General features: G+C 36.8%; 1 protein-coding gene across 1 annotated transcript; it reads left to right on the top strand.

Annotated features, from left to right (window-relative positions):
- Window positions 1-72: 72 nt before the first annotated feature.
- Window positions 73-15128, top strand: wfs1 (wolframin ER transmembrane glycoprotein wfs1). The gene is made up of 10 exons (XM_071585587.1): window positions 73-375; window positions 476-580; window positions 658-777; window positions 926-1022; window positions 2399-2679; window positions 4574-4856; window positions 6554-6998; window positions 10167-10543; window positions 12775-13865; window positions 14995-15128. Exons 1-10 carry the CDS (start codon window positions 315-317, stop codon window positions 15126-15128), a joined length of 2994 nt encoding a protein of 997 aa, XP_071441688.1. The 5' UTR covers window positions 73-314.
- Window positions 15129-22721: the final 7593 nt, after the last annotated feature.

The following is a 22721-nucleotide window of genomic DNA, read 5'->3' as shown; positions in this document are numbered from 1 at the left end:
CGTCTCTGTTTTTCAACATGAAAATTTGCACGATCAAATTAATCAGTTGTGCAAGATGTACGATCTGCGAGAAATTGTAAACAGATTTCATTGTAGGCTGCAGTTCCACGATTTCTGAATAACTCAATTCATAGACATTAGAAAAATACTAAGTTATAATTCTATATCTATTTTTCTTCTAATGTGTGGGGAAAGCTGGCTCTTCCTAGTCATTCGTGATAATTAAATAATAAATTAGTATCTTACGCTTGAATTACACCTAAAATTAGCTACAACGTGTAATTTAGGCAAATATCTAATTTCAAAACATTAGAATGGCAGGAATCGTTCCTATGCCAGTGAAAAAAAGTGGCCGTAAGCAGTGGACTATTCATGGTAAGATTTACTTTAATTTAAGTGGACGTGTTGTTAATACATTGAAGAATCAATTTTTTCCATCAGTCCTTTGTTAATCCTAAGAATTGTTCCACTATAGACGGCCCAAAAGGTTCTCTTCGACGATTACAAAGTCAGATGGCTGAGGATGGATGTCCTGAGTCACAAGTTGTACTTGCAAAAAAACTGTTGGAAGAAAAGTGCGGTATGTATTACATAGAATTTATTACCATCTGAATGAGCATTGCCTTCTTTATTTTTATCCTTCAACTTATAACATAGGAATAGAAACAGAGGAAGAAGAAAACGCAAGGGTCGCTGTTTATTGGTTGATTAAAGCTTCTGAGCAAGGCCACGATGAAGGAACCACCATGCTAAGAAACTGTTTAGAAACAGGACAAGGTATATAATTACGGATTAAGCACTACTTTCTTATTTTGACCTGAAATTCATTATATTATATCATTTATATATAACAGAGTATGTGTGATGTCGCTCAAGAGTGAAATTATGAGTATATTTCATTAAATACCATATTTTAATATAACAGGTATTACGGAACATAACTACTTGGATGTTAAAACATGCCTAAGTATGACCCAGGATGAAAAGCTTGCTCGAAGGGCCGCCAGAAAACTTTTCTCTAGGTAAGCAGCAATTAATGAATTGAAATAAAACTAACTTTCTAATATCATGCGAAATCTTCATATTTAGGTTTCATGTCAAAGGTAGTTTGCGAGGCTTGGTAATCTTAAAATTGCATGCTAAGCATTTTCAGCCTTATAGGGTGTATTCTCACTTACTCCGTACCTTGCGCTATTGGCTTGTCACATGGGCTTTCTTGTTTTTCCGCTTTCATCAAATACTTCCTTTGAACGAATTTTGAATAATAACTCTCCATCATGCCATGCTATGAAACTTTAATTTTGTCATTGGTTTCGACAGTGGATTAGAAGTATTTTTCACTTAAGTTTTTGTTACCTCCCAAGTGTTTTATCTTTTTATCAGTAGTTACCATTGTCTATGGCCAACCAAATCTCACATTATCTCAAGCATTAAAGTATTTAATTAGTCATTGTTTAATTAAATTGTAGCCAACCAGAACATTGGCTTGATATATACTGCTAAGTTAGTCCTAATGTAGCCTGAATAAAATTATACCCAGAATAGCTGAGTTGTTTTCTTCCAACTGCTCCCTATGACTTCCCAAGTAAAATATATGCTCAAAAATATTGAAGTTACAGGGTAAAGTACAAATGATAGATATTCCTTTGGTTCTCCGACGCATTTTCCAGGCAACCTGTGTTTCTGACCAAATGCCTTCAGCCAGTATCTGAGTGTGCTTTTGTACAACCATGCCAAATGTTTTTGTATTTATACAAAAATGCTAGATAATTTTCAAGTCCAAACGGCAAGTTATTAAATATCTGCTTTAATTTTTAGAGGCGAACTTACCAGGGATGGATTTTTTTCTGGGGTATAACTTGTTTATTTCTCTTTCCTCTCAACCTATGGAATGGCTTGGCCAATCTCAAATTTTTTATGCACAAACTCAGAAGATAAGCATTTGTGTTCAGAAAATTTTTGGTTTACCTGCCACCTCGACATTGTCACGTTTTATTGATGATTTAAGTTAAGAAATGAATTAATAAATAATCTATGTTTTATTCATGTAATTTGTTTATTTAACATTAATTTTTATATGCAGAAATTTTTTTGTTCATCTCCCAAATTATTATGCTCGTTTGTCATGTATTTTAGCTTTTAACTATCAACAATTAAAGTTTAGACGTGTAATTTTTTAAATTAGAAATAATTTGTGTTTTGTACCTGTAATATGCGTCAAAAAATTCCTGTTTTGTCGTATCGATTTACGTGTAGCATTCATCAATCTCATGTTTATGATTGCTGAAATAATTCAGAGACTAATATGATAAAATCAGATGTACCATATAGTAGTTGTAAAAAGGATATCAGTATTTTGAAAGTTTTTATTCAGAAGTTATACTTTTTGCCCCCTCAGTCTCTCAGCTGGTCAAGATTTCATCACCACTGACCAGCTGCGTCGGCGAGTGGAGAGTCTTGATGGGAATGGTATTAAAATAAAAAAGGGGAGCCACCGGAAAAAGAGAGACTTGCCTCAAAATTGGTGTGGTACATCCAGCCAGTGTGATGATAGTCATGCTGATTCTAATTCCACCGATGTCACAAGAGAAGGAGAGTCTGAACTGCCACAGCCAGATTCTGCAGTGGATGCTGATGGCATTGACCAATACGATCAAAGCTGTGCCGATGGCAAAATAGGTATGTTTTACAGTGCATACCATGCAATGAACAGTCAATAATTGTCTCTATAAAACTAAACATATTGGCATTGCTTGGAACAGCTCACTTGTCAATGATTTCCTCACATCATTATGTCCATTTCCAGGAAAATTCTCAGCTTATTCCTCTTTCTATGATTGTGTGCCCTGGGCTGGGCTGAGGCATGAAAAGATTAAAGGCCAACATGATAATGAAAGAAATGCACTTTTACAGTAATGCTCTTTGCATTTTATGCTTGGATATGATAACTAGCCCTCTTACTACCAATTTATTGAATTTGATTCAGTGTACAAAAATTTTTTCAAATTTCTTTGTTCATGAAATCCCAAATCAATCTATTTAATCAGGGCAATTTAGGTAATGCTCATTTTATTTTCATATAGTTACCATTAATGTGCCTATGTTGTTTTAATTTATGGAGTGAGTTTATATTTTCTGTAAATAAGGGAGTTGAAAATTATGTGAATGCTTTTAAAGCTTTAACATTTCAAATATGCTTATAAAAAATATATTGAAGGGATTTTTATTTTTTAATTTTTACCCCCAAAACTTACTCATTCTCTTCTTCCTTTCTTGATTAAAAATAAATATCCAATTTCACTCCACACCAATTGTACATATTAAATACAGACTAATTTTGTGGACTGTGAATTCCAAAAACAGAATATTTATCAGGCTTGATGACCTATGGCCAATTTTTATAGCTAGTTGCCTCTGTTGTTGGATATGTTCATCATCAGGAATGGTCTCTAGCAATGGCAAAAATGGGAATGTTCTGGGAATTAGAAAGGAGCCAAGAATAACAGGGAAATTATCCTGAATTTTCCAGCCAATTGGGAATTTAAGGGAAGAGTCGGTGTTTGCTACTAGTGAACTAATTTGTCCCATCAATATATTGTGAAAACTCACACATTGAAATCCCATTTTAGTCTCCCAATGCTTGATGAAATCACAAATATTTTTGATGTTATGCCTGCAGAGCAAAGAGGTATTTTATTCATGACTCTCCAAAAAATGCTGCATAAAAGGATAAGATTAATGAGGAGAAATAATGTGGAATACAAAGGGTGAGAAAACTGTAAAGTGATTCCTCAGGATGTGGTTGTTGTTAATATTATCACATTCATTGGAGTTTTCTTTCTATTTATTAATTTTGTGATGCCATAGGGCTTTAATACAGGGTGCGGCTACTTAAGTTCTTTTTTTAAAGGGGTTTTGCTTTATAGAAAAAGGAAGCAATATAGCCACCCCCTGTAATAGAGTAAAATGAGAAGAACCAAGAATCAAAGAAGAACAGTAGCATTTGAGACAGTAAGATGTTGTAAAGCACTTTGCGTACATTGAGATAAAGATAGCCAAGATCTAGGGGCACAGTGTATCAATTCTGGAGCATCAGGCCACATGATCAATAGGAGAGATGTAATGAGAGACTTGTTATCAGTTTAAGGAGAGGTGAATGTAAGGGATGATATTCCACTTTGTAGATTAAAGAGAGAAGGAGCATCCGAAACACTTGCCGAAGGTATGTGGAGATTGCAATGTGGATTTCAAGGATGTTTTGTATATGCCTAATATACAAGATAACCCAAATTCTCTAGGTGTCCTTGAGGATTAAGGACTAAATATTCAAGCAGTTACAGGAAAACCTCAAGTAATAGAAGTTAGTTAGAGACTCTTCAAATCACAGGATATGCCAACTTTTGAATACATCTTTTGAAATTGATATGAAAATAGTTCTGTTAAGTTTTGTTAGCCCAACTGTGTAACTCGGTATTGATTGTTGGCTGACGAAATAATACATGTTTAGTGATATAAAGGAGGGTGATTGAAAATGCATGAGATTTATGTACCCAAATTTTTGTTTTAATTACAGATTGGGTGTTAAGAAGTGAAGGCTATGCTGGAGAAAAGTTGACGGAAGAGCATTTGCTGTCAGCAGCATCAGCCTACTCTAGAGGGCAGCTTCCCATGGTTCACCGTGTGCTGTGTCTCACCGCACCACACATAAGAGCGCTTCATCGACTCGATTCTTTCCGTCGCTCCCTTCTGCACCCAAGACTCTGCTTAGCCCTCTTTCACTCCCGGCTGCTGGAGACATTAGCAGGGAATGGAAAGGGTCGGTCACACAGCAGCTCATATTTCAAGTCATGTATTCGGTAAGCAAATCAGTCTCTTTATATCTCCGTGAATAAAATCTCACAAGAAGTGAATTATTTTGATTATCTAGGCTTATTTGGAGGGAGGGCAGGAAAAATCAAAAAGAAATGGAAAGATGATGCTTTTTGAGACATAAACTATAATCAATGCAAACAATGATTAAATGGTGCCATAATAAATAAATTCAAGGGCATGGAAGTTTATTGGGGAGAGCTCTGGGCTACTGACCAGAGGTCCTGGGCTTGATTTTGGATGATACCTCTTGGCAGCCTTAGGTTCACATAAACCATGTGATTTTTTTGGTTACTAGATCTATCTCCCTGGGAAACCACAAGCAGCACAGGGAAAGGAACTGGTATCCCTGCCCTGATGTGTGAATTTCACATTCCATGTATGGATATTACTGTGAGAATTCCATATATGGATATATCATATTCTCTTTCTACATATAAGCTTACTGGCCTAATGTTTAGACCATTTATTTCCTCTATTTATTCCTTCCATTCCTCTGGAATTTTCCCCTGGTTAAATTAATGACTTCTCTTTAATTGTTTCATAGATGTTCCCTTCTTACTTCCTGGAAGTGCTTTAATCCTCCTGTTCGGTGCACAAATTTCAAACTTCTTTTGTAAACTTTCCATATCCATCCACTGTGTCTACCACTTTTACCCTTTTATTTTACTACCTTAATTATTTAAGCATTACCATGTGAGGTATATCCAATAAATACGTGAACCAGTGCAATCTGGTGGCCATGACACAGACTATAGCCCTGCCTACTAGCGGGACTAATTGCCTGAGACACAATGAGCCATTTCTGCTTGGCAGATCGTTGAGCTGTGCATATAGTGCCAGTTATGTTAGTTTCTGTTGTCCTTGTTTTTACCGTTTTCAAGTGGATTAAAGGAAAAAAAAAGATAAAGAAAAAGCCGATTGAAAGTCAAAGTGATGCTCCTGGTTTTCTTTGATGTCGGTGTTGTTCATCATGAATATCTTCCTGAAGGACAAACAGTAAATGCCGAGTTCTACTTCACAGTTCTCGAGCATTTGAGAGATCGCGTGCATTGAGTGCGACCAAATTTGATTCAAGGCGATGGATGGATCCCTCACCATGACAATGCACCTGCACATATAGCCATTGTAACTTAATGTATTATTAAGCATGTTATGCCTTATTTTATTTGAAATTGATCTTTTAAAGTCTCACTTGTACCTAATGTAAATGAAAAAAATATTTAAGTGGGAATAAATCTTATCTAAAGCATGAACTGCCTGTAAACACTCTGTGAGAGAAATATTTACTCGTATAGGAAAATACGGTAAAATAATATGGAAGGAAGAACGCAATGTATTTTTCCTCTATTCTTTGATTTAGCACTGCTAGTTTCAATGCTTAGGCATTATTATCAGGTACCTTTGCCATAAGGTACCTGATGATGACATCTAAGCATTGAAACTAGTACCAAAATAAAGAACAGTGGGAAAATACATTGTGTTCTTCATTCCGAGAATATGAACTTCCAAATAGTTGAGCCAGAAACCATCAAATACACGCTAAAAGAATCTTAGATTTTAGTAATTCAAGCGGATGTCCCTGAAATAATCTATGGATAAATTACATACACTAAAATCTTATTTCATATGATTGATTGCTCTGTATTAATTAAGTTGTTTCAATATTTATTTACTCTTCTAGGATTCTTCCATTCTTTTTAATCATCTTAGCATACACCCCCACCCACTCTGGTGCTGATCTGTTTCAATCTCTTTGGCCACTGATCATGGCAGTGATGCATCCACTAATGCCAGTATTACACTATGGTGCCCTTGCCGTTATGGTGTCTGCCTCTTGTCGCGTGTGCTGGCAGCTTTCAGAGAGACGGGAGCTGCGGATATGGTCAAGACTCCTTGTAGCGCATGTACCTGAATTAGATCCTTCAGAAGCAGAAGGCCGTCATGCCAGGGGGGATCTTCTTCCTTGGGTTCAATTTTTTGCCGCATTGCTGGTCCATGTGGCGACTGCAACATGTGTAATCAGTGGTTCCAGCGGGTCTGCAGAGTCAAGTGACAACAGTCCTAGTGCTGAAGGCATAATTGGGAATTGGCAGTCCTTCTGGCCTGTCTTTCATTCAGAAGTCACTGTAAGTACCTGTTAAAAGTCTTTACCATCCTCTAGTCCATACCTCCTTTGTGAATGGTCCATAAAATAAGTATTGGGACTGGTTCCAAAAATCTAAAGTTATTGCAGTTACCATTACAAATACTGAAACGACTGAAAGGCCGATCTGCTCACTGATAAGGGCGATGGTTAAAAGCTTGTCAGAGTCCAAAACTTTTTTCACTTTGGCCACCTGAGCATCGGTTCAAGCGGTCTTCGGGCATCCAACGCGGTGCTCGTCTTCGACGAGCTCCTGGCCTTCCTTAAACATTTTGTGCTGCTCAAAAACTCTTGTGGAGCTTCAGTCATCATTCCCATAAGCCTGTTTAATGAGTTCAAGGGTCTCTGACACAGATTTCCTGAGTTTAATGCAAAACTTCTCAGTGTAGCATTGATCGATGGTGTGCTCCATGCTGACGTGACGACACCACAAACAATCACACGTCACAAAGATCCACCTCCTGTCTCAACGCATGCCCACGGCGACTGAATTAAAGTGTGCCTGAGTGGTAGGGAACCCTTCTTCCGAGCCGACCCCCATCCACTGCTCCATTGAGGCTATAGCGAACCAGTCGTATTGTACAGTATTATATACTTATTGTACGGACCCTGTATACCTCTGATGGCAAAAAATGATTGGGCTAAACCGGCATCAAGCCCAAAACAATACTGAGTTTATGAAGGGGTTCAACTGTTTGGGACTCCTTCTTCGCCATGTGTTAGTTTATATTCCTTAAAGTGAATCCACAGAGCGCTTAAAATCAGATGAGCCTGGTTGATGCTCTGCTGTGGTACAATGTGCATTGTTCTTGGTCTCTCGAACCTTCTCCCCTACCTCTTCTCCTCCCAAAAAAAACATGCACACTGTGACCTCTCCGTCAGGAAAATTTGGAAAAAGGCTGGAATTACTCAAATTTTTCAATTATTCAGAAGGAAAATGGAAAAAGGGCTAAATATTTTTCAAAAGTTCAGATTTGAAATGCAAAGTGAGAATAATGGCATTGGACTTGGGAATTCCCAATAAGATTGGTGCTCCTTTTAGTTAGAAGATCAGTTTGTGTTTGCCATGAGCCATCATGCATTCAGGCCCTGTCAAAAGCACAAATTCTATTCATGGAAAACTTCAGTAATACTGGCGGCTCAGTGAGAAATGAAATGATAATCTACAAAAAAATAATATGATTAAAATCACGCACGAAAAAATTGGGAAAAAGAATAGTATGTTTGTCTGGAAAATAATGAAAAAGACTGGAATAGGAATGCCTAAATTGCCTAAAACCCGCTACCCTGAAATAGTTAACAATAGTGCTTTAGTTACAGTTTTCTCCACATGTGATACCAATTTTTTCATCCCAGGAGATGGAGAAAATACTTCTAAACGAACGTTCATCCCCATCAGTTGTCGGAATGCTAAGATCAAAAATGGCAAACATTTTTATCTGTTACGGAATCATCCAGTTTTTTTTCTTTCCCTTCATCCTTTCCCACCATGTCTAATACTGTAGTGAATATCAAACACCCGATCAGTCATTGAAGTGGAATTTCATTCAACCATGTTCAAAATTACTCCTTTGGGAATGTCCATTTTTAGGGAGTAAAAGATTTTGTTTGAGCAGGGGAAGATATCTTGGATACAAGCACTTAGGTTTAAGGGAAACTACTATCATTATTGAAGAGATGTACTTATTGGCCCAAGGAGAGCACTAAGAGTAGAGATTTAGTTCATTTTGCTAAAAAATTCCCAATTTTCATCTACATCTACATAATACCCTGCAAGCCGCCACAGGGGCATGTGGCGGGGGGACTGTTAAGAGCACTACATTATTTAATGGCATTCTAATGGGGTCTTGCAGGTAGGGTTTTGACAACAACACACACGAGGCTAGTGAAAGTGCATGCAATTGAGGGAGGATTTTAAGTGGAACAGTTTACGTATCTCGGAAGTGTTTTGGAACAAGATGATCAAAGTAGTTGGGACATAAGAAGAAGTATTGCTTTAGGCAAAAAAGCTTCCACGAGGGGGAGGGAATTGCGACAGGGATGTTGGGTACGGATATTAAGAAATGGCTCATCAAAACTTTAATAAGGAATCTGGTTTTGTATGGCACCAAGACATGGCCATAAAGGCAAGACGATAGGTATAGATTGGAGGCTTTTGAAATGTTGGTCCGTAGAAGGAAGGAAAAGAAGAAATATACAGAGAGGAGAAAGAGCGAGGAGGTGCTAGGTATGGTGGGGGAGGAGAGGGAATTGTTAGGATAATTCCAAAGGATGCAGGAAAGATGGTACGTAGTATTCTGATTGGCAAAGAGATGTTGAAGGTTGTGAGACAGGGGAGAACATTAGGCAAACAAGGAAGGGGTAGAAATAGGATAGGTATGTTGAACAGAATGAAGGGAGGAAGGGCATATGTGAAATTGAAGAGGGGTTTATTGTAGTGTCAGATATCAGGTTGTGTTTTGTGAGGAGAGACAAGGAAATGTATTGTTGCACAGTTGCAAAGGCCGTGTCCATCCAAAACTTAACATAACTGGTAGAATACCAATAATAATAAGTGATAAATAAGTGTTAGCAACTGGGTGGCACTGGGTCTGTTAAGTATGCCACTGCTGTGAAAATACTGTCCTTTTAACCCTTAGTGTATGAGAGAGTGTGCCTGTATCTGGAAAGGGGAAGACAAAGCCGGTGGATTTTAGGTTTCAATGGAACCAAGGAATCTTGTATAAATCATCTCTGATTACAAAGTTATGTCCTTTTGGGCTATGACCACTGCAGTTTATCGTAAATTGCACTATTTATTGTGAAGAGTATACTGCACCTTATTTCTATTTTATTAATTATCATATCTGAGTGGTATAGTAGGAACATAATGGTCTCACCCATATGGTTAGGGATTCCATCATAGCTGGAGGTAAGATTCTTTTAATTAAGTAGATAAGATATCTCATTTTCACTATTTTTGTTGTCTAAATGTTGGAATTCCATAATTGATTCCTTTATTATTGATTGATTATTATTGTGAATATACCTTTAGCAATAGTGCCTCTTCCCAGATAAGTGTGCTAACTTCTTGAATTGTGTGAATTCCACCCTCAGTGTTATATATTAGTGAATATCCTGACCTTAAGTGTATTTTGTCTTTTCTTAACAGGTATTGTCTCTGAGCATGATGCTCATAATGTTGCTTGCCCCACCACGCTCACCTTTCCTCTCCACGTCATCACCATCTCCAACTTCCCTGGCCTCAGACCCCCTCTCTCTGATCTGTGTTGCTCTACACGTTGTGTCGCGGTATCCTTATGAGCGCGATGGAGTGGTCCTTAGTTGGAGGCTGCTGGATGTTCGGCATCCATCAGAACCTCTGGGCCGCCTAGCTGCCGCTGCCCTTAGGTTTTGCCTGGCCTCCCGGACAATGCTCTCCCTTGCTGTGCCTGTTTTCCTCCTCTTCATATCCATCCGAGATGCAAGGAGAGCCATGTCATTATCTAGTCGATCATCCAATAGGAATACCTCAAATGGTGTTCACAGGTAAGTGAATATGTCAATTGAGCAAAGAAAAACTTCATTTACCGTGGGACATGTTAATTTTATTAATATGGCACATTAGAGATCAGCACAGAAATAGTAATAATACTTTTTACAGAATTAATTGTACATAATTATCCAAAGACCTTTTATGAAGAAGATTTATAGTTAAGTTATAGGCTGTGTTTTAGGATTCATCAAAAGGAACAAAGTGGATGTTACTAAATGTGCAAATAACTCTAATTATACATATAATATACTCCTGCAAATTTTTTTCTCATTTTTCACTTTCCAGCAATTTTTTGACCAATGGGAAGATAATGTATCGGCAGAATCCCATTTGCATCCCAGAAAACTGAAATCATCACCTTTCTAGTCGATCATATTGCCTTTGCTTTCTGTATTGGTAATGAATCATCATTTTTCCACTGGTTTGACTGCTGTTTTGTCTTTGAGAAATAGTAGTGGACCCAATTTTCATTTGTGGTCACAAACCAGCACAGAAAAGCTTGTTGATTGCTCTTAAAATGGGTCAAAAATTATAGGAAATTTCCATCTGATGCATTTGTGATCCTGTGTCAAGGGTCGTGGCACATAATCTGGCAGATAATTTTCTCATCCAATTCCACTGTTAAAATGTGATATGCCCATTCAGATGACATTCCTACACCTTCAGCAATTTCCTGCACTTTCAGTCGGCAATCCTCCATGACCAATTTGTGCCCTTTTACAAAAATTTCTAGGGCAGTGGTATATTTTAACAGACCACTGTGCAGATCATTCTCTAAGCTGTCCCAACAAAACTTAACATTTGTCCACTTGGCAACAGTTGAATATGAAGGAGCAGAATCTTCCAAAATGTTCTGGGAGTCGAAATGAATTTCCTTTGCTTTCATACCTTTCTTTACGAAGTATTTAACAGCTGCTCGAATCTCAATTTTTTTTAATTTTCACAAGTCACTGTATGGGAACAGCAACCAAGAGGCATCCACTGCACAGATATCTTCCTAGAGTACTGATGTGCTACTTGTGTACTCATAAAGGATGACCTTTTACTATGCTGGAAACTCATTTTGCTAGCACTGGCATTTGGTGGTGATTCCGAGAACCATTCACACTACTCTCATATAAAGTCATGCAAGAGCTTAACTTTAAATTCTGAGACCTATTATGAATATTAGTTAAATGTCTATGTATCTAATACCTTTGGACAACCAACTTAATGCCCTCATTATTCACCCCCTAGTAAAGGAGCTGAGAGCTTATAGCCAGAACCCAATCAGTGATATAACTAACCTTCTTTTTGATCTATCACTAACTTTTTCACTCATTCAATGAAGCCCAGCTCTCAGATGGAAGGTGAATAGAGGAGGCAGTCTCTTAAGGTAGGGTTGGTGAGAGGTGGAAGGCAACGTTACCTGCAGAAGAGGAGTAGACATTAAGAACTGTTTATGTTATCAAGTGCCCACTCTCCTCAAAGTAATTTAGAGACACTGACCAAAATGTTTCCAGGTGTATCCAGAGTGATGTTTCTTCTTGGGTTCTCTTTGTGATCTCTCTTAGAAAAATAGATTTAAGTATTTTTTCTTCTGAAGGCAAACTAGCTATGCTTGCACTAGCATAAAACACAATTGGATGCATCCCTTTAAAAATTACTTTGTGCTCTTTACCTTTATGTTTCCTGGTTTTACTTTTTAACATCTAGAGTAAGGGGGATTTGGCCCCCATACCCCTTGCTGGATATATTCTTGAGTGGCGTTCCAGATTTTAAAGAGACAACTTATTAGAGTACCATATCATGCCAGTATCCAGAGCACAAGTAGCCCTGTTCACCATTTCAATTGCAATTATAGGACTGCAGTTTTTGAGATATAGAACAAGAAAGTTAGGAGAGGAACAGCATTCTCGATGGGAATATGTATCCAGAAAAATGAGTGGCCACTTTTGAAGTTTACCATTCTGTAATATTTATCATGATGATGCTCCTTTATGCTGTCTGAAATAATAGCCTTTTTCCACTCAAGAATTACTTATATTTTCCTAGGTTCCAAAGTAACAGCCTCATCATGAGGTCACAAAGCTGTGACTTTGAAAACTAGTATAAAATAAATACTTCTCCAGTGGAAAATTGCTATTGTTTCAGACAGTATGAGGTTCCATTTCCAACACATCACTCCTGATTATTCCCTCTGATCCAATGCTCCTTTGTTTTTTTCTCTCTGCAATGGGATTAGGGCAAACCCACGCCAGTTGAATGCTGCTGAAGTCCTTGTGGTCTCAGTGGAGCGCGTGGTACCTCTGTGCATGGCCCTGGCATGGTGGCAGGTCGCCATGCTAGCCGCCGTGGGGGCGACATCACAAGGCCTCCTCAGGGCAGCCCTCGCCACGGTTGGCCTGCTCATCTGCGTGCCTCTCCTAGGTCTCTCCCTCCTCTTCCTCCCGGTCATCACCCTCGCACAGCAGGTCCACAGTGCTGCAGAAGGGGCATCCAACTGGCTCATGGGTCCCTCTGTCATCCTCGCCGTTGTCGCCTTGCCCTTCTGGCTGCTGCTTCCGATGCGAGGCCGGCAGAGGCAGCATCCCCGCCTTTGGAGCAGTGTCTCCCGCTGCGTGATCGTGGTGCAGGTTCTGTGCGTGGTGCTGGCCATAATTTCACTAACATCTACGTATCTGTCAGAGCCTGCGTCCTCCTCGGTCGGACCCTTCCTCCCAGCCGCGTCGGCCTCGATCAAGAATCCGGATGACGAGGACGGGCTCTCATCCAATGGGGAGCCACCTCTCACCTGGGAAATGTACAACCAGGAGTGCCACTACCCTGCGTGGGAAAGGACATCCAAGGCGGCGGCATCACTTGTCTGTCGTCACCTCGTGGGGACATCAGTGGCTTGGGATGGGTATGTGTCCTCAGTGAGGCTCTCGAGGACTCGTTCCAATCCGGTGGCCACTGTCCTCTCCCTCTTGCCAAGGAGGCTTGCGGCGCACCTAGCATGCATTATTGGCGAGCCGACGCGGGCGCCCTTCAAGGGTGTGGCCAGGGGTCCAGGGTTATACAACTCAGGGTGCCATCTTGAGTCCCTGGCCAAGGATGTGGTGGAGGTGTGGGTGCGGGTAGGGTCTGGACGTGGGGTTTGGGGTGTTGCTTCAGGGGGTGGAGGTGAGGTTGTGCTGCTCCCTTCAGAAGAGGGTGGCAACAATGTAGGGTGGTCCAACTTCACCCTCTCCCTCCGCGCTGGGGATAGGGTGTGGTTCTCTGGTGAGCTTGCCCCTGGGAGGTTAGGTGATGAATATCCAGAGATCCTGGTGCGAGAGGTTGGTTGTCTTGGGTGTAGGTCCTCTCACCCGGGTTTCTCCACATTGCGGAAGACTTCTTCGGTGAAAACAAAATTGCTATCAGTTGGGAAAGCGTTGTGGAGTGCCCTTTCAGCCTTTTCGACCTTTATTTTAGGGCCGATTGTCTTGTGAATTTTGTTTTGAGCTGGCAAAACTATCTGGTTAAGAATAGCTGTGCATATTAGAAGAGAGTAAAAGAATTACTTTGCAACATTGCTTCCCAAAACTGAAGTTTGTTTAACCATTCCCAGCAAATAATGCATCATTAAGCCGTTTGATGTTATGATCATTTTTAGTTAAGATGTGGGCAGTATTTTTGAAATTCATATTTGTCATTTTATCTAGCCAGAGTAAAGAATATTTATGTGTGAAAATCATGCCCATTAATATAATCTAAGTATTGTCTAAATGTTCCTCTAAACCATAAATGCTGAAACTGTGTATTTTTATGTAAATTCAAACTAAATCAATTTTATTGCCAATGTTGTGTCATTTTTTTTCTTTCAACTTTTGAAAATGATAAAAAAATAATTTTGAGCCTATAACCAGCTAGATGGCCAATTAATCAATTTCTCTTAATCATCCATGCGTTTCTAGGTATATTGTGATGTTAAAGTTATTACTTTTTTCTCTATTAATACTCAAGTATTAAAATTAAAAAACGATTTATCAGTCATATATTTAATTTTCCATCAATTTACAGAAATATTTCCACTAATCAGTGGATTTTATCATTATCATTCTGCATGAACTATCAGTATACATACGTATACAGTAGAATATTAATTATACATATCTTAATGCGTGGAAAATTTGATTTTGCATCATTGTACGAGCAGCCCTGGATGGCTTTTACTGTGTTCTAAAAAAATGTTTTAATTGAAATCACATAAATTTGTGTTGCAATTCTTTTATCATACATTTTTCCTCTGAGAATCATGAAATCATTTCTGTGAAAGAAAAAAATAACTTTTTCAGAAACTCAGCAGACAGGCTGATTTTTATGCCTCTGGAATGATTTCAATCTCATTTTGTAACATCCTCACAATTTTCCAATAAGTTTAAAAAAAAATGTAATGCACATTACTTTGTTATTATATGTGAATGCAACATTTTCCCTGGAGGCACTTGGGGTCTTGGTAGGTACAAAGTACCTTGCTCTTGGCACAGAGTGGTTCATTTTGTTTTCCTTGGTCTGCTACTGGTGAATTCTGACCCCTCAGGGGCTGCTGTAACTGCACGCCATGAAATCAGGTGAAATTGAATGTACTGTGAGTAAGTTTTACCTTATTTCAATAACTGACAGTAAGTCACTGATTATGAAGAACTAGATAAAAAAATTAGTTCCAGCGAGCAATGCAAAAATAAATATATGCATATCATAAGATAAAAACCAGCTCGTTCCATAAATTTTTATGTCTTTAATCATTATAGTTCCCATATTATTAAACACAGTTTTGCCCCTTCTATTAAAGTAAACTGCATATAGCAGTGAACCATTTCAATCATTAAAATGGAAGAGAATTAATTTTTTTCTTAGTTGTTCAAGAATTACTGATGTCATGGAAAGGGGAAAAAAAAAAAATTTATGAGCTATGTTTAAATGCTATAGTATCACCCTGGGAAATCAGCAGTTTCTGTGCAGGAGGGCAGATGGCAAAGAAAGTGTATTATCACTTGAATTGAAGCCAAGTTGTGTAGGATAAACATTAGATAGACCCATGAATAAGTCAAAGTCATACTCTAGAGAATGGTCTGGTGCGGGGGCTAACGTACTGGCTTCCCACCCTGAGGGCGCGGGTTCAAATCCCGGCGGTGTTGAATATTTTTCAGAGGTATCTCGATCCCTACTTGAGGTGCTTTGTGGAGGGCACTTTGAGTGAGTACGCCGTCCGTCGGATGGGACGTTAAACTGTGGACCCCTTGGCGCCTTTCGTAAAGAGTAGGCTAATGCCGACGCCGGGTTTCTCTCCACCCTTCATCCTTTCCTATCCATCCCCTATGGCGCAAATGACCTTAGCTGTCGGTCGCCCCCCCTCAAAACTACTACTACGAGAATGGTCCGATACCCAACAGTATTCATGATTTGTTATACTGATTCGTTATTTTAAAACTTTGAGATTTTCAAGAGTGTGACTGTAAAGGTGAAAGGGTGAAACTCCACAATTGACTGTTACAGGGGAAATTAAAAGTGGTAGGGCCAGAAATAGCATTTCCTCCACAATTACCGTGTGTTATATAATTTTCTTTCTTTGGTAATATTAGTCTTTTTGTACAAAGTAATCAAGGTACGACATAAATATAAAAATTTCAACTCATGTATGACACAGCCGAAAGTATTTTCATTTTACATTACAGTTGTTTTTAAGTTTCCTACAATTATGCAAAATCAAGATTCTACGGTATCTGTTAAGACTACTAGATATTTAGCGATAGCTGCTGCTTTTAGTGTATCTTTATCTCACTATGTTAAGTATCAAAAAGAAATATGTACCATGAATCTTCCGTATAACTTATATTGTATTTTAAGACCTTAATTTTCATTAATATGTGGACCCTGGGTGGAAATCATTATCTGTCCAAACAATAAGTAATACTGCCTGTTTGAAGTTAATCTGGATATCATTTCTTGGTATCCTGCAACGTGAAATAATTAATTGAAGTCACATATCACATTTACTTAACATATTGGCCCCAGGAATTATGCAGATATGTGTTAGAGTGGCACATTAAGATTTTTTTCAATCCAACATATTTCTATAAAATTCTTTTTCCATCTTGGATGTTTAACTTCACTTCACTCTCTCCCTTCAGCTAAATCTTGACAGTCTTTTACTTCCGAGTCCTACTGTATTAGCAAGTTATATTCAAATACAGTATCTGTAATAGCTGCTAAATATCTTGTTTTGTTTATTGCTTTGATGCTCATTATAGTATGTTCAACTTGCATCTAACTAATTCTTAATGAACATTTTTAGATCTTAGTTGTTTAATACCAAAGGACTTGGAACTGAAAACTATCCATTTCAGGTAGTTGAGAGGAACCAATAAGAAATCCAATTTGAGCCAAAATACATTGCTATTGTTTCATTGATTGAATGCAACAAAAAGACAGATGATTTATTTTCTCAGTTTCTCAGTCTTACATTTTCTAATAATAGTTTGATTCTTAGTAGAAATCAAATATTATTACCACTTACACAATGAGCACCTGTGGACATTTTCCTCAAAATATAGATGAAATTGTTAAGATAGTACCAGTAGCAAAGAATTTTATATTCATTGAGAGATAGCTTTATCTTCTTAAATCACATATATTTATTTCTTCAAAGGCAAAAAAATTATAATAAAGCAGAAATAATTGTGACATAATTCATTAAAAGAATTTTAACACTCTAAATAAATATGTTAGCATTTTCTTAATGTCTAATTTAAATGCCAAGTTCAAAGTTACTCAAAAATAGCTTTTTAAGATTGTAGCTATATGTTCATTTGATAAAAATATATATAAAACTGGAGGCATTAGAGAGTATATTCCTCATTATTATGGCAGTACTTTATGCATGTGATTCATAATCATTGCGTTTGTGGGACCTGTGTTTTCTGAGATGAGTTGTAAAGGATTTGTTTGTATTTCCAAAGATATTCTGAATACTAGGAAATTCCTCTTGAATGCTAATTATGCTTATTGTAAGTGTTCATGCTTACAATTAATGTATTTGATTTTATATAAACTGCACCATTTCTCAAGCATGCCTGAGGAAGGGTGTTGAATAAAATGACAGGGTGACATTAAGTATTGACAAGTTTTATTGATAAGTTACTTATGTCATGATCATTGCATGAAATTTCACCAGTGAACGTTAATTCAAAACTGGTGTTAGCATTTGAGTGTGTGTACTATTCTCTGGACCTCCTTAAAAAGATAGCCAATGTAATATCCCATGTTATAATCCTGCTACCAGGACAGGTTTTAGATTAAACAGAAGCCTTGAAAATGATACCCTTTTTCAAGGGGGAAAACATCGGGTTCCTTTAATTTCCATTGTATAGTAAACAATGTGGGACACTATATTTATTGATTTTGTTAAGCTTATTAGCAAGGAATTTTATTTCACACTTTGTTGGTCTCATATATTAGCACATATGTACAGATTTGGGCATTCATGTGATGTGCTAGGAATTTGAAGTTAATTTATCCAGTCAATAGTAATATTTAAAAGATTTTGTGGTTAAAACTAAGATGGAAAGATAAGAAAGAAACCTAGTGTAAGCAAAGAATTAATGAAAGAATAAAGCTCTTATTACCAGTCAGTCAATCAGAATGCTGTAGGAATTGGGATAAAATATGAAGAAATTATATTTTCTCTGTTTTGCTTTTCAACTTTTAGTTAAACATTTAACAACAGTTATAATTCTGTTATCCCTTAAATCATACCACTGTTTTAGAGTGTTAAAAGAAAGTTCTTGCATTTATTTATGTGTAATGGGCAAGGTATTTAGCTACAGACTGATTGGTGTGCCATAATATTGTCCTTATTGCCATTATAGCATTACAATTTTGCCTTATCTAATACTCATTTTGTATATGTTTATCCCCAAAATATTTTAAAGCAAATTTTGATGGCATTTAGTTGTGAGTGCAGAGTTGGGAGCTGTGGAACCTCAAGAACAGAGGTAGAATAATGCTATTCATAGAGTTACTCTTCAAGCAGTGGTGCTAAAGCATACATGGTCAAGGGAATTCACATTCACAATAATTCATGATGGTAGTATGGTCAGGGAAAGATTTTAACCTTCAATCTTTTTGTTATATAAATGGTGTTTTCCTTCAATCATAATAACCTGGTTGTTAAGCTACAAGTGTTGAAAGTTCAACCTGTGCCCATGTCATCATTCATTCCTTGTATGGATTATATTCCCTTTTACTGTCTTATCTTAATAACTCCCATCCATTCAAACTCAGATGTGTGTTGCATAAGATGACAGTATATGTAGTTTGAATTTTTAGGTTTCTTGTTATTTCTATTCAGGTTATGTGCCTGTTGATGGTGCAGATGATTTTATTGAATTAAGAGTATCATGTCATATTACAGGGTCCGTACAATATGTATCGGGACTGGTTCCAAAAATCCAAATTTATTGCAGTTATCATTACAATTACTTAATAATCTTCAAAATACATTCCTCCTGCATTGATGCACTTAGTTTTGCGCATCTGCCACTCGTCAAAAGCCTGCTGGAAGTCTGTCTCCGGAATAATGTTGAGAGCCTTTATCGTCGCTGCTTGAACCGCCTTGATGGAGTACCGATATCCTTTGAGGTAATAATGTTGTCGAGAAAATCTTCATCTTCCTGGACGCAGTCCAAATTTTCTTTTGAAATTTCCACCTGCAACAGTTTTTGTTCCTTCCTCGATCAATACTTCGGGCACCAGCTTCGTGCACACTTTCCTCATCGCAAGATCCTCTGTTACAATGGTGTGGATGGTTCTGACTGAAAGGTCGGTCTCCTCACTGATAAGGGCGTTGGTTAAACGCTTGTCAAAGTCCAAAACTTTTTTCACTGTGCCTACCTGAACAACGGTTCGAGTGGTCATCGGGCGTCCGACACGGTGCTGTAATAGAATTTCAATAGTTAACTTTCCTCTAACAAGTTGCTGCTGCTGCTGCCTTTCAAATTCTTGGCCCCAAATGCATTTTGGGGATAATATCTATTTTAAGATTAAAAATTTTATGATCTATGTGAAAGAGGTCAATATTTTGAAAAAAAATCTTGGAACCCTGACGTTTGGAAATTGATGATGTACGTAAATTATTTAAAAATAATTTCATTATGATAAATAAACTTTCTGTAAGTTATTTTATCAGATGAAATCCAAACATGATTTTGTGCATTTATGGAACTCAACAGTAATGTATGCCATAGTTTAAGATTTAAGTACTAGTTCATCTCTGGATAAATCAAGGGTTCAGATTTTAGGTCTGTTTTCCTTAACATATACATACCCGATATATCTTAAGATAGAATTTAGGGCATTTGAGTTTTCATTATATTTAAAATTAAATATTTTACCTCTCGGAAATTAAGGTACTCCATTTTGGGGTTGTTTTTGATAAAGTTAAAGTGGCTTTGTAAATAGCCCAATGTTTTTAAAATGATCTAGGATTTCAACTGAAGGGCAAGTTATAAACGTGGCATCCTTGTAATTTAAAACTTGACCAAATACATGCAATACAAGGAAAATGAAAACTCAGATACATTTAAGATGTGTGAAATTTTCAAGGATCTTATATTAGTTAGAGGTATTTACTTGACCAGTGTTGTTGCTGTCAGTTGTTGGTAAGAAGGCAGTGCTATACTGCTCACTACCTGATATAAACCTTAGATGTCAGTGACCATGGTGAGCAGTTAACCTAATGGCACATGGATTATTAAAAATCTTTTGCAGCTGAAATCTACCAAAGCTATTTTTACATGAACTTAGAATTATAATTGTGTTGTTAAATAGACTTGCTTAAGCAGTTTGCTTGAATCAGTTTCCCTTTCCGCTGTCCTAAAATATGAACAAATTCATTGGAATTCAAGAGTATATTGTCAACCAGTTCTTAATATCAATAGTTTTAATCAAGATCATATTTTTATACATAACAGCAAATGCTTGAACTAATAGTGAATAAACTACTACATTGCCTGAGCATATTACAAATTTAACTTCTGTGTATTGGAAATACACTTACAGGAAATCAGGAGTCAGTTTTAAGTATTTGATTTTAAATAGACTTTTACAGAGGCACATTAATTTACTACCAGTTTCATTCTTATGTATCAGGAAAAGGAGTGTCTAAAACAGTAATAAGATAACAAACTGCAATGTGTTGTACCTACTTTTTTAAATTAATTTCATGAACTTGGAAGTGTCTCTCGATACATGGTTGTGCTCAGGTGAAAAGTTTTACATAATAATGTTATCATTTAGTCTCTATGTAAGATTTCTAATTAATTGTTATATAAGAAAGAGAGTGCTTTCTCCATTAACGTAATGACTTTTAAAATAGCTTGTAATTGAAGTTTAGATAGATGGATAGAGGTCTTTATTAGGGCGAAAGTTTAATAAGTGTATTTTATGCAGAAGCCCTTGGAAATAATTATAACCTGTGTACACTTAACAGCCCTTAAGAGTCAGAATACTTTCTTTAAGCTGACCGAAAGATTTTTTTGTAATTTTTGTTAAGTGGTGTTAAGAATTTATAATAGCAGAGTCTTTTAATGGTAAATATTAATGAATAAATATATATTGGGAATACATTTCCTATGTTAATAATATGGCTGTGCTTAAACTAAAGATGTTGCAACCCTGACTTAGTTGGGAAAATAAATACACTCATATATTCTCGCATCAAAAATGAATTATGTATACATGTATTATATTCATCGACATTCATTTCATATATTTCTCCCCTATCAGTTTTGTTTGGTGTTGGATTATTTTCTGGTAAAAGTTCCAGTTCAAATTATTAAAATATGTACACTTTTTGAGTCAAAGAATTAAAATTTTTCTTAATTTTAAAGTTAGATGGTTTAAGAATTGCTAATCTGAAAATTCAATTTTTTTGTGGAACTTTGCAAGTTTTGAGTTAGTTTCCAGGCATGTTCATGCCTTGCATATATCAACTTTAGCAATTATGTATAGGTTCATTTCAGAAATGTCTAATATGAAGCAAGCTTTGGAATTTACATTACCGTTACACTCGATCAATTCACAATGAGAAGTGTGCATTGAAATATTTTGATTTGGAAATGATTGGTGCACCATGTGCATACTTATTTATTAAGGTAGTAAATGTTTCCATTTTACCTGTTATAATAATCAAGTCACTCTTTGACTTTGCTTAACAGTGATTTCTCAAAAATAATAAATCACACAAGACGAAGGATATCCATACTGAAAACTACTAAATAATAATACATTACTAAATCTATGTTGTAGTTAAAGAACATGAATGAATCAAGTGGCACCAATAGATGTGCATGTTGTTTTGTAATTACTTGCTTAATTATGGTAGCTAATATTAAATAGAAAGCATTGAAGCATAAGCTGTTTGGGGGATACAAGCAACTGGAAACTTAAAAAGCTCTTAAAAACTGTTTTTTAGACTCCATAAATCATGGAGTTGTGAATTGCTGGTTATTCTGAAAATATATGATAAAACCTCATTAAAATGAACGTAATTATGGCTTTGATGCAATTAAACAAACTTCCAACATTTCGTCAAATTATGATATGGCCATTATTTTGTATTGTTGTAAATGGATTATGTAAGTAAATTATTGACCTTTCACAGAACAAGAGTTCTGTAAAAGGTCAATAATTGTCGATTATTTAAGCTTTTAGTTTCTGCATATCAAAATTTTTTTCTGTCAGTACTATATGGTTGCACCCGTTTTTTGGTTGCCTGAAGTTATTTGGTTATTGGCATCGGATTTACCCTTAAATTTTCCTATAAAATGGTTCTTTGCTTCATCAGTTGAAATTTGAATGTAGCATATGTACCTGTAATGTATTCAAATTCCCCACTTCCTGAGGAACCATTTTAATGTTTTTCATTGAGGAACTTTTATGATGTACAGTACTCATTTAAGGGGAAACATTATTGGTCTTTTAAAGGCTTAGAAACCAGAAGTATTTGATTGACATACCTGTGAAAAACGTAAAGTTGTGATCCAATTGTCCAACAATGAACAGTATTAAGTAGATGCTCAGGCTTACTTGATGTCATCATCATAAAAGAAATTGGTAATCAAATTAATGCATCTGCTTGATTTTTGATATAATTGTTAAGAGTTTATG

This window comes from Hetaerina americana, unplaced genomic scaffold (genome assembly GCF_022747635.1).
Source record: "Hetaerina americana unplaced genomic scaffold, ioHetAmer1.1.p SCAF_2, whole genome shotgun sequence".
In the NCBI taxonomy this organism is placed as follows: Eukaryota; Metazoa; Arthropoda; class Insecta; order Odonata; family Calopterygidae; genus Hetaerina; species Hetaerina americana.
Note: the sequence above shows the minus strand (reverse complement) of the source record. Positions and strands in the feature narration are given on the sequence as shown.

Coding starts and splice junctions, on each gene's coding strand:
- wfs1 (XM_071585587.1), top strand. CDS start 315: ATGGCAGGAATCGTTCCTATGCCAGTGAAAAAAAGTGGCCGTAAGCAG. Junction 6,999..10,166: donor TCTTTCATTCAGAAGTCACT/GTAAGTACCTGT, acceptor TTTTCTTAACAG/GTATTGTCTCTGAGCATGAT. Junction 10,544..12,774: donor ACCTCAAATGGTGTTCACAG/GTAAGTGAATAT, acceptor CAATGGGATTAG/GGCAAACCCACGCCAGTTGA.